Source organism: Ceratotherium simum, chromosome 18, assembly GCF_057802395.1.
Source record: "Ceratotherium simum simum isolate JZ-2026a chromosome 18, ASM5780239v1, whole genome shotgun sequence".
Classification (NCBI taxonomy): domain Eukaryota; kingdom Metazoa; phylum Chordata; class Mammalia; order Perissodactyla; family Rhinocerotidae; genus Ceratotherium; species Ceratotherium simum.
Genome location: NC_141917.1, coordinates 40099088 through 40112548, shown reverse-complemented (window position 1 = coordinate 40112548; position 13461 = coordinate 40099088). Strand labels below are relative to the sequence as shown.

At 37.8% G+C, this 13461-nt stretch overlaps 1 protein-coding gene across 1 annotated transcript in view; it reads right to left on the bottom strand.

Moving 5' to 3' along the window:
* Positions 1-13461, bottom strand: part of ITGA1 (integrin subunit alpha 1) — a 158281-nt gene that overhangs the window by 75785 nt on the left and 69035 nt on the right. The window contains exons 4-6 of the mRNA XM_004422799.3: positions 12714-12802; positions 12476-12587; positions 11526-11653 (exon numbers count right to left, since the gene is read on the bottom strand). Coding sequence (XP_004422856.1) covers positions 11526-11653; positions 12476-12587; positions 12714-12802 — 329 coding nt within the window. The remainder of the gene's footprint in view (positions 1-11525; positions 11654-12475; positions 12588-12713; positions 12803-13461) is intronic.

Genomic DNA, 13461 nt, shown 5'->3' with positions numbered 1-13461 from the left:
ATTCAAATTATAGTAATAGAAATTAGTATCACATTTTATAAATAAGTAAACTGAGTTTTAAAAACTTACTCGTCATAATGAAGGAGCTGAAGGGAGCCTAGTCTAAGACATGTATCCTTCATCCCACGGTCCTTTCCATCACTCCACTTCCTCTTGATAATAATGCACCTCTTCCCCCCACCCCGCCCCAAGATCCCGCCATTCTCCAATCACCTTGCCTTGCTAGCTTCTGCTAAATGCTGCTGCCATTTCATGGCTACTCAATGAATTCAATTAGCTAGCTAGCTAACTAAGATAAACTAGAGAATATGATAAAACAAACAAATAAATAGATAATATTTAAAATAGGAAATAGAACATATGAATCTTTCCTTAGGGTTACTTAGTCAGGTGTGAGATAAATAAAAAATAACTAGTGAATATATGCAAGTGTAAGATAAGGCACATCATAAGCTGAATGAACATGCAGTCTGCTCAGTCCATGTCCAGGTTAGCCCTGCTCTTCTATGAATATATCTTTCACCCAAAATCTATCACCGTCTGTCCCAAGACCATGTGCTGTTATAACTGGAATAAAGATGACCAGATGCCCTTTTGGAAATAAAGTAGGATACAACCAACTAATTACACACAAAAATAACAAAATGGATGAGGACACATCCATGACTCCAATTCAGGTTATTTTTTATAATAATATTTTGACTTATAATTAAATGTTATGGAAAGTTATCTATTACTCTCTGCATAGATTTAAAATTATTTTCCCAATGACCCTTATAGCTTTTAATTAGTAATTCAGGGAGACACTGGATAATTATTAAGGGAAACCATGTAGGTTTGACATTGTCTTTGTGCATATGAATGTTCAGTGCAAATAAAAGTAAAATGATTTTGTTACTTAGATAATCATTATGCCTAATTTGAGTACCAAGGTGAATAAATGCTGCTGTGGAAGTTAATTGCTTATCCATTCAGGACATCTTACAGAGTTGGTTTTGTTTATGTTTCCCTTTTTTTATTTGATTAAGCAGGAGGCTAAAGCACTTTGAAGATTGTCACTCCTGTCATTATTCTTGGACATTTTACCACTTAGATGAATCTATTGAATACCCTCCTCTGTTATTTCTTTTACTTCCTCGGCATCAGTAATCTTTTCCTCTAGCCCACCTACATCATCTACTCCCAAGGGCTTATTCTTGACTTTGTCAACAGGAAAAATTGCAGCACCTCAATCTCAATATCAAGTGTTCTTCTGACCATTAACTTCAGCTCATTTACCTAGTATATCTAATTCATCACTTCATTGACTACATCAAGACTTCCAATTAATTCATAGATCCTTCCTTTTTTTTTTTTGTATCTAGCCTAGATTCCACAGTCCATCACCATAATCATTTACTTGCAAACATTTAACTCGCTTAACCATTTTTTCCCTCCATTAACTCACTTGGCTAACTTCCAACTCTGGTTAAGTCCAAATATCTCCTTCTTGCGGGTGCTTCTGTGACACTGAATGTGGCTAGACAAAAGTCACACAACTTGTAGACTGGTCTCACTTTAAAGTTATGGACATGAATCTCAAATGTGGTTGTCCATAGCACTGCCCAAATAGTCCTACTACATTTTACTAATGAGTGTACTTTGCTCCCATTTATTGAGTTCAGTCATATTCTAGTCATAAGCTGTTAACTTCTCAGGAAAAAAGAGAGTATCTCACTTATACATGGGGAGCAGTTAACAGGAGAAGAGATGGAAGTAATGCCAACTAAACAACGCTGCTTAGTGCCATAATATTTTACATTTACAACACACTTTATATATTTTATAGAACCTGCTATGAACTATTGCATTATCTGGACAAATTATCTTCACACTAGGAATAGCAGAAAATTTTTAAATCTTTGTAAGTCAGAGATCAGTGTTTTATATTTTCTCTCTCTCTCTCTTTCTAGCTACATACCTACTCAACATATATTTGACTTCTGTATGCTTATTCTTTGTAAATGTTAAGAGAGGAGAGAACTTAGAACTGCCGTTCCCTCACCCCTTCTTTATCCTTTGCTCCTGACAACTCCACCTGCGATTCTCTTCAGATGACTGCCCTCGGACTGCTAGAGCTGCTTTGTCCCAAGGGATCAAAAAGCCAGAAGCACCTGGGAGATTTCTCCCTCTTCCCCCGTTGCCCTGCTCCACAGGCCATGCCGGAGGGCACCCAGGCCCCTTGACACAACTTGGAGCTCCCTTCCAGATCAGGCTGAGGCCCAGACTTCACCTGAAATCACACCCTGTGTGTCTTCTGTGCTACTCTGTTTTGCTCCCCCAAATCCCCTCCTATTTTCTCCTGGTAGCACTCCCTTGGTAAATCCCCTCACTTGACTCCTTCTTTCAGGGTTTGTCTCTGGGGCACAGGACCTAAGGCAGCTATTATCTACGTGTCTGCATTTCTTCTTTAGCCAAGGCCAGACGTCATGGCGTTGAACCTGGACCATGGCAATGGTCGGTCTCTCCACTGCTGATCTCCTTCTTTCCATTTCTACTCTCCTCAAATCCTTCTACATATTAACGGCAGATTAAGTGTCTTCAAATCCTGCTTTTATCACATAATTTTCTTGTTCAAAAATCTCCAATAACTCTCTATTGCCTACATCAATGACTCTGAAATATACTTTAAAAGAGAATTTTTATTCTAATTAAAATAGAAAACAGATAAAACTTCAAGCTGCTCCTTGAAATACTAGGCCTATAGATTAAAATTTTGTTTTCTTCCCCTGACTCTCAGTCACTTAACAGTCTGGCCCTACCTTCTCTATCTCCCTCATCTTCAAGACTTACTCACATGAATTCTACCCTAACCAAATGCCCTTCCTTATCCTTCCAACTAAGCTAAATTCTAACTATTCTGTAAGATTTCATTCAAGTTTCACTTTCTTTGTAAAACTTTCACCATCTAGTCATCAATATAGCCTATACTCATCTTCCCCTTCTCCAAACTCTGAAGCAAACTTGTCTGTCCTGCTCCTGTGAGTACTTCATTCTTCTCAACTGTTGTGTATGCATGCTTTATCTCCTTAACTACATTATAAGTTCTAAGGGGGCAAGCAGGGGGAAAGAGCATGGACTACGTCATAGCTTTCGGTATTCTCTTATCCCTTACCACTGCTTTGCTTTGCTCACAACTGACCCTCATACATTCCTACTAGATGACTGTAACATTTCACATGAGCAAGTAGAAAACTGAAATAGCAGGGAAATAATGATAAGCAGAAAAAGAGAGATACAAAGAAGTGTGGGAAATGAGAAGAGTGGGCAGCGGAGACTCAAATCTCAGGGAAATGACATTCAGTGTGGGTCCCTGGCTGATACGGGGCTGCTTATTTCCTAGAGAACCAGATAGAATAAGGTTCGCTGTGTCTTCCCCAGAAAAGGGTGCCATTTATTAATTTTCATCACAGGAAAATGGTGAAATCATAAAAAATATGTAATGCTTTGCTGAGTATTGGTGAGACCAAGTTCAATAGAAATAGTTTCCGTCTCAGCTTAGTTTATAATTTAAGGCAGGTTCGTGTTAGCATAATATGTATATACGCATATGCAACAGAATCAAATAAGCATGAGAATTAAATAACCAGAAAAAAAGTGAGTTAAGTGATAAATACACATGGTGAGGAGGCAGATGGAGAGAGAATCACAAGCATATTTACGGCCTCACATCGAAAGGCCCCATGGAGGGAGAAGGACCCAGCTTCCTGAATGAGATACTCAGGTAAAGAACAGATAACATGTTATGGAAGTAGAGTAAGAGAAAGCAAAGCAGTCTTGAGCTTGGAAAATATGTCAAGGATGATAAGGAATTTAAATCATTCTAGAAATTGAGAAAAAGAAAAACAACCAATCATCATCCTATTTGACTTGAAGCAGCCAGTTGCATTGGAACGGTACAAAAACCAGAAGGTGGAAGTTAAGTAGAGAGCTGGTGAGGAGTAATGCACATGGAGGGATTGTAGGCATTTTTGCTGAAAGGAAAAAAATAAGCAGGGATGGCAGCTAAAAGAAGCAACTGGGTTAGCTGTGGGCTTTCTTTAAGGGATAATGGAAAGAGAGTAGCTTCTGGCATCCATAAAAGAGCGGATGAAGATAATAACAAGAGACTATTATCAAGAGGGGATAAGTCACAAGCAGAAGGAACAGTTGTTTTTCAGAGACAACTGGAAGGGATGCATTCACTTCCTGGGAGATGCAGTTTGAACTTGATTAAGTAGAACAGAAGACATAGGTATAAAATTGCAATCTAAGGCCAAAGAGAACGAAGAGCTGATTCAGGCTATAGCATAAATCAGGCACACAACTAGCTGAGGCTAGTCACATGAACAAGAGGTTTGTAACACTTATTCGAACCCTCCACTTAAACATAAGATTTACAATGTTTCTTCAGCTAAGCCCCAAACTAATATCCCTTATGCTTTTTCCAGGGAATCCTAGCATCCTTTTGTATGTTACTAGGTATGATTTTAAAAAAGAGTTCCATGGTGAAGTCATCTTGGAAACAACGGGTAACACAAAGTTAAACATGTATCTTTACAGCAGGACGCCCCTCTCTCTATCCCTTTCTGTGTCTCTCTCTGTCCCTCTTTCTTCCTCTGCTATTTATATTAAATGAAAAAATGTCAAGAGCAAGGCTTTCTTTCACTCCTGTCCCAACTGCTCTACTCTGACTCATAAAGCAAATTCCTCTGAAAGTGTTCTCAGAGTTTTTAATATGAAAATATGCATTGTGAATCATGAATTGTAAGACTTGATATATGTATTTTATTCTTTTTGAAGAGAATATTTTTTGTGAGGACCATAGTCAACACCTCAAACAATATAGTTTGGAAATCATTGCTTTACAATATTAAGAGTGACCTACTTGTAAAGATCAATTCATTGTTCTACTTCATTCACCCTTGTTATATTTATGATACACTATCATGCATTGCAGTTATTCAAATATAAGATTTTACCCCATTTCTAAGTTGGAAGTTTTTTGGGATCAGGGACAGAGTTTTAGTGTTGTTTTATATTGCCCACGATACCTAGCATAATACTTCATCAATAAGATACTTCATAAGTATCTGCTGAATTAAAATGAATTAATGACCCAATGGCTTCATTTCTTTTGGGAGCAGAGAAGAAAGAGGAGGAAAGTGAATATAAGGAATATGAAAAGAATGACACTGTTAGAAATTGCTGAAAGGAGGGCCTTACTGATTTTGCTTTTATGAAATTTAAAGTCACAACAGAGTGACAGGGGAGTTTAAAAAAGAAAAGCGTTTAAATAGCTATTAAGTGTATTAAGTCAAAGAGTTATGAAGGAATGGCATTATTTCCTCATTTAGAATTACATTATTACCTTGTATTGTTAAGTCAGAGTTATAACACCAGCACCAAAATTTTAAGGCCCAGCACGAGCTAAGTTTCTGGGCTTTCATTCAACAATTAACATTATCAAGTTAAGAGCTTCTTTAGGGGAGTAAAGACAGGGGAAAACAATGAGGTTTTCTGTGTTTCTGTAAGATGTACACTTGCTTAACCTGACAAGAGCTCAGGCTTTGTGTCTGGCCAATTTCTATTTCCTTTTACCAATATGGTACAAAAGCCCTGCCTTACAACATGCTTTCCATGCAAGTAAGTCAGAGTCTGAGTGTGGTGACAATTCAGGCTGCAGTCCAAGGTAACTGTCAGCACAAACCATGCTGAGGCTATGGTAATTGAAACCAGCCTTAACTATCTGTCACTATGGAGAGGGACATAAACAGGACTGGTTCACAGGTAGACGAAATGAGTCCTTAAAACCATAAATAAGGGGCCAGCCCTGTGGTGTAGTGGTTAAGTTCAGCATACTCTGCTTCGGCGGCCCGGGGTTCACAGGTTTGGATCCTGGGCGCGGACCTATACCACTCATCAGCCATGCTGTGGTGGTGACCCACATATAAAATAGAGAAAGACTGGCACAGATGTTAGTTCAGGGTTAATCTTCCTCAAGCAAAAAAAGAGGAAGATTGGCAACAGATGTTAGCTCAGAGCGAATCTTCCTCACACACACAAAAAAGGAAAAAATATAAATAAAGTTGATCGATGATAGATATGGGTTCTAGGAAAAGGGTGTCTTTAGCTGGCCTCTTGCTTTATGGAAGATGCTACAATGAAATTGATCCATGCTCAAACATGCAAGGACAGGAGATGTTCAAGTTTTGTGGAGAAGGGAAAAGACTTTGGGAGAAATCAGGACTAGAGGTGAATGGGGCTAGGTGAGCAAACAACTGCAAAAGAAGCCTGAAACACAATGTAAAGGGGTGTCCAGGGAGTCCCCCCCAAGCAAGCACTTTCTAGGTCAATGACTTCACGAAGCAGATGAGAGAAAGTGGTCGCTACAATAATGATTTTTAACACAAAGGGAAATGAAAGTTTCAGGAATTACATTTTTTCCAACATAAATGACTTGCCTCCTCTGTCCTAGGTAACACATAAAACTCTGGACTGTATTTTATAAATAAAAAGATTAAGGCACAATGCTGTCATCATGGAATTCACAGTCCACCAAGAGAGACAGACACATGAGACAAAAAGTGATGCTCCTGAGTGATGAGAGCAATAAGTGAAGGGTATGCAAATGCTACAGGTACATGGGAGGGGAAGGAATGTTTCTTGGGAAGGGTGGGTGAAATAATCATAGAAAATGACAGAAAAAGTGGCATTTGAACTGAGTCTAAGAAGTTTCCCTAGCACCTAGGGCCTAGGGTGGAGAAGGGCATTCCAGGCAGAGGGAATCACATGAGCCCAGAACAACGTGTTCAGGGAAGGCCAGGGTGAGGAGTGGCTGCAGGGCAAGATGAGAGGTGGGCACGAGGTGGGCAGGAGGCAGTGGGAATGACTGGTGCCAGGCAACAAAAGCCTTATAGCCCACTGGAGAGTTGGAGATTATTCAGCAGGCGATGATAGGAGATTTTTATCCAGGGAAATGCCATGATCTGAACTTTACCTTGGAAAGATAACTCAGCTGAGTGATGGACGGAGGTAGGAGAACAGAGACCAGGAGGCTAACACGCACGAATTTTCACCTCATTCACAACACCACTTTCAGAAACTGCAGCCTGACTGACAAGGCTATGGCTGCATAACTCAGTCAGGCTTCTTTTAGACCTCCAAACAATGAATCAGTCCTCATATGTAAGGCTTCTTGGGAAATGGCCATAAAATGTGCAGTAAAAAGAAAGATAAATAATATTCCTAAAATTTAATTAATTTCTCTTTCGTTTTGCTTGGTTTAATGTTATGCTACACTCTTGATGGGGACAATCTAGACATTGTTCCATTAGTATATTTCACTTTTATATGAAGCCTCACAATTTACTGATTTTATTTAGGGTAATGCACTAGTATTTGGCATATTTATATCATTCTCATTTATTATTGAAAGCAATGTTATGTTTAGGTATTGAGGATCAATAAGACCTCCATAATGTTTATACCATCTTTTATGGCAAGCTCAGAGTATTTCAGGTTTGTTTTTATAGGTGGTTTTCCAAAAGGCAACTTTATAGCCTTTACTCTGTTGTGGGTAAAAAATTGGTTTGCAAAAATTCCTTGACTATGTTTGCCAAAGTCTTAATGGGACCACACAGAAACATGGAAGAAATTTTGAGTAACTATTTAGAGTCAGTGGTTTTGTCACTTGTGTTGCCTTCCACTAATGTATACTAATTGTCATATGGAAATTTTAATGCAAGCTTTTTTGTCTTCCTTCCTTTCTCCCTCCCTCCCTCCCTTCCTTTCTTCCTTCCATCTTTTCTTTTTTTCTTTGTGGAGGTGACAGTTACTTCCAGGAATGTTTCACATCTTTGACACTACCTTTCAATACTTACAATTACTAAACGACAAATCAATGACTGAAGATTGAATATGTCAATCTTCACCTATTGTACCAAGTGTATAACTGTAATCAATATAACAAACAAGAACTCATGAGGTACAATTAGCATACAAAGTTTTTTTGGCCCATCATCCCTTTAAAACTTATTTAGGGTGAAGGTCTTCCACTCTCCCTGGATGGAGAGATAAATGTCTTACGACTTATTCTTAGTTTAAAAATGTCTGTTAAAAAAAAGTCGTATATTTTAATTTATGTTGTACATGAAATTGCTGTATTTGTAGGTCAAAAAATGATCAAATAGCAACACTTTTCTATGGTTCAACCTAAATTAAAACCAACAAGGCAAACCATCAAAGTTTATAGTTAAATCTTCTCTCCTCCCCCTACTAAGGCTTACTTAAAAGAATATTAAAATGCCAATTATAGAAAAAAGTTTCATTAAATGTCCACCCATCAGAGAAAAATATAAAATGCATTCATTATGATATACACATTTATTCAACAAGTGCTCATTGCGAGCCTCCTATGTCACAGCAAAGCTCTGTGCTGGCCACTGACAAGGATAAAAAGATGATGTAAAGTCTTTACTCGTGAGGTGCCTGTAATCTAGAGGATGCAGCGAACACAGACACAGACACACATACACACACACACACATATAAACATAATAATGCATTAGTCCAGTGTTTTGCAATTTTTCACCTGTTTAAGAATTATGTGGATTGATTACTTAAAATGCAGGCTCTAAAGCCCCACCTTTGGAGACTCTTGATTCTGAAAGTCTCGGCTACAGTCCCAGCAGCTCAGGGATTCAGAAGCAGGAATTCCATGAGCCACAGTTGGAGAAACACTGCATTATACAGAAGCTCCATGAAGCCAGTGGCCCTGTCTATCTTATTCTCCGTGATTATCCAAGTCCTAGCACAGAGCCTGGTACACAGTAAACTCTCAGGAAAAACATTTGAATAAGTGAATGAATGAGTATAACTAAGCTCCACAATGAATGATACAAACAAAATATGAAAATGTGACATAAAAATTTAGCAATTGAAGCAGCTCCTCTCTCTTTAGGAAGGAGGTACACTTGGATGAAGTCAGTACATACTACAAATAACACAGTGCCCAGAGTCGCATTCTGAAATCTTCTTCTCTGTGGAATGGGGTCCTGGAACTGAGTAAATGTGACCTGACTCTTCCCCCTCAGAGTAAGTTCATCTCCCTCCCATTCACTGGTAGCATCTGGATCCCAAGGGCTGGCCCCCATTCATCTGAATAGAGTCATTGTTCCCTCTGAGAAAGATATATAACTCCATGAAGCTCACCCCGGCAGGCTACAATTCCTCTGGTGGCTAGGCAAAATAGCTCCTCTATTAGGACTCTCACTAGAGAAATGTAAAATTAATCATTGTTCTAATAGTTAGAAATATCAAAATTGCAGCAGAATGGGTTGTGCACATAAGCAATTGATTATCTATTTCTTTACAAAACTGAGTCACTGCACGGAGCCCTACTGAAGCCGTGATTATTATTCTAAAATAGTCTTGCAGATTTTCTTCTTGAAGTTCTGGAGCAACTTCAAACACGTCACAGCTGCAATAATTTCCACAAATAGCTACAGATAAATTATTTTTTTAAAGTAAAATGGATAAATGAATTTAAAAGTAAAAATCAAATATTCAGATGATTAAAAATATTAGAAATTAAAAAACATTCCAAGAATATTATTAAATTTGGAAAGAGAGGATTGGATAAGAAGGTAAAATAAGGTGGACTAAAGAGGTGGGAAGGAAAAAAGTACATCATAAGGAAAAGTGATGAGAGAGCGGAGAGCTGTGGATTCCAGGTATATCAGTGCAGGGAATGGGGCACCAAGAGGCCTGGGCTGGTACCAGCCAACGAGCTGGCCTAGGAAGGATAGGGACAGTCATGATGACATGGAAAGAACTAGAGACCTACTATTTAGGGACATCAGAAGGACCAGCTCTAAAACTTGTCCAGAAGTAGAGCTCTCAGAAAGGAAAGAACACTGGACTGCAGTTGGAGAGCTATGTGTTCTGATCTGCCATCAACAAGCAAGGGACCTTCAACAAGTCACTTAGCCTCTCGTCTTCTCTCCATGAATTGAGATTTGGGGCTAAATGACATCTAAGATTCCTTCCTGCTTTAATTTTATGGCTCTATGAAATCTTATTGACTGATTCCTTCCTGCTTTAATTTTATGGCTCTATGAAATCTTATTGACTGAGGAGAGAAAGAACAAAGGAAGAGAGGAAATGAGGAAGGGAGAGAGTTTTGCCTGTAGCAAGAAGAGATACAGTATCTTCTTTAAACTTCTAGTAACTCACTTGGGAAGATCAATTGTAGATGAGAAATTTGCATCCAGGAAAATTTACATTTTGTGATGTGTAAAAGTCCATTTTATTATAATAATTTTACACTGATTTCAAGAAGTTCTCTATTGTCCAATAGGATATAGACAACCTTACCCCTCACCTGCTCTCTAAAGAGACTTGTTCAGCCTTGGGACACAGCCATATGACATTTCACTTTGAGGTTTGAGTCTAATTTGCAATCTTCAAGTACCATCCTTTGGGGAAAATTTATGATATATATATTTATACGTATACATATACACACATATATATGTATATATATCTATACACATACGTGTGTGTATTTATGTGCCAATTTTAGTGTGGGTGTGATAGACACTGATGCAGTCAGACCACTTTTTCAGTGCCTCAGAAAATTTCTTCACAAGTAGAGCTGTCAGAGAGAAAAACAAAGAGCACGTGCAGTTCTAAAGTCTCCTGTGCTCTCCTATCTTCCCCAAACCGCGGAACAACCATTTGACTCTGACTCTCGTGCTCATTCCTGCCCTTAAGGCACTGACCTCACTCTGACATTTAATTTGCCTGTTATCTATTATGTCTCCTTTATATTTTAAGCAATATGGCCATATAAGTTTAATACACATTAGAGTAATTAAATCCAAACTCTGTCTAAAGTGGAGGAGCCACATGAGAAGTTCCACTTCATTTAGTGGCAATAAAGGAGCTGTGTTTAGACGTGTTTAGCATCTCCCCAGATACTCATGGGGAGACCATTTTAAAAAACTATTTGACTTACTGCAGCTAAAGCATAGAGCATTTGCTTTTTGCTTAAGGAAAGAAATTATTAAATATAGGGAAAAATGGGCTTTAAGCAATATCCTGTGGGCAATTCTTAATTTATTTGTATAATATAAGAAAGGTGATTATAATGTGATGCGTTCTTTGGGATGTCAGATTAGTTTCTACAAATTCTGAAACCCTGCTCTGAAGTTACCACACTTATTTTATAATTAAGAATTCAATTATGATTTTACAGAGATCTAAACAGGATGTTTTCCAAGAGCACTGAAAATGGCAGCTTTCATAAAATTTTCTGTTTAGAAAAAAACATGATCTGCCAGTAATGTCCTTTTCATCAGGAATAAGAACAGGAATACGGAATATAAAATTCATCCTGAATTTTAGCTGTATTGATTAATTGATTTTCAGAATATTTTGTTTTATTAAAAATCTATGCATTTTTATCTTTAGGATAACAGAAATCAAAACACAGAGTCACATACCTGTGTCTGTTTAGGACCAATATCCATTCTTTTAAGAAGATCATTTAAAAAACCTGTAACACTTTCCCAGGGGTAAATACTGTTGGAACCATCCAGCACTATGACTATGTCCAGCTGAGTGCTGCATTCTGCAATAAAACAAGTCAATTGAGCAAATTTGGAGTCTATCTTTTTAGAGGTATATGAAGTGTTTTCTTGGCTGATAGAAGCTCAGTTTAAAAGATTAACTGATGTTCTACAAACTAGACACATTGCTTTTATAATCAGAAAAAATAGTTTTAGAAAAAGTACAGGTGATAAATGCTATTGCATTCAATAACGATTTGTTTGGGGTTCTTATCAAGTAAAACGCATCTCTGTTTAATTTTAATTCACATTAAGTTTCTCTGGAAATTTTCTCAATATGAATTCTATATAACAGTTCTCATTCTGTTGTATTTCAAATGAGGTTACTTTCCTCAAAGAGATTCACCCTTTAAAGATTTTATTTATTTTATTTTTTTCCCCCCAAAGCCCCAGTGGATAGTTGTATGTCATAGCCGCACATCCTTCTAGTTGCTGTATGTGGGACTCGGCCTCAGGATGGGCGGAGAAGTGGTGCCTCGATGCGCACCCGGGATCCGAACCCGGGCCGCCAGCATCGCAGCGCGCGCACTTAACCACCAAGCCACAGGGCCGGCCCCAGATTCACCCTTTAAATACAAACAGTGTGACAGCTTTAGCTATATGATGTTTAAACATGACTCTGTAAAGGTTTTTTACACTAATATCAATTCCAAAAATAGCAGTTAGGTTTGGTTATATATTGGCAAAGCAAACATTTACCTAAATTGGTCATGCTGGTAGCTGAGAAAATACCTCAAGCTTTTTGGTATGCTCCTGTGTATACATATGTCTCACTCATTGCTTACACTTTTCAAACATGCAAGAACAATGCATAAAATCTGTACCTTGCACGGGAGCGATGGAGTTCACAACTTGAAACGTGGGGCTGACATCAGAACAGATTCCAGTTGTGTAATGCAAGTGGCCACATCTGTAGGCATATAAGGGCCCACATGCCTTTTAAAAAATTAAAAAATATTAAAAACCATAAGATTAAAAATTATGTAACAGATTTTTATAAAGACTTACAGTGATAGCATTACTGGTTCATTAACTGTCATTAATTACTCTTTGCTTTCTTACCAGAAACCCTCCCTTTGGGTTGGTGACTAAAGTTGATCCAAATGTCATGTTCTCCTTTACTTCTGTGACATTGGGAATTGATGTATTAACTAAAAATAGAACAAAATTTTATGAGGGTGAAAAACAAAGTAAAATTGTGTCTTATCATTAAAACATTCTATTTGCTTTGCTTATATCATAGCACATTCTTCTTTTGGCTCAACTAAATAGTCTTCAAAGTATTATTAAGGAATATAATGAACAAGCGAAGGCTGCAAACCTGGCTTATGTCCCAGAAACTTTGTCTGGATCATTGTCTCAAATAGTTTTTACTGAACTGTAAAAGAATGCAGAACTATTGGCGCAATGAGGATGTGGGATAGTTTTTCACACATTTTCACTAATTAAAAAAAACAAAATATTTAGTCTCATAATATTGTAGATATAATGTAAACTTACACACTTATCTTACATGTTATATCTACAAGTTATAAATGATCAATGATGAAACATGATTTCTGGCAAAAAGAAGGAAAACAGGTAGAAGACCAGAAGAAAAATCCTCAAATACAAGTTTTTTGACCATTAACTTCATCATTATGGGGACATCATCAGGGTTACAAAGAAAACTGGAGCAAGATTAGAGTGTGGTCAGGAAGTCTGGATAAAAGAAACACAATGAAGGGGCTACAATTGACATCCCAAACAGGAAGGCTGGGTCCTGAAGCATGCCAACCTGGCAAAATTCGCAAGAAGTTCCACTTATTTA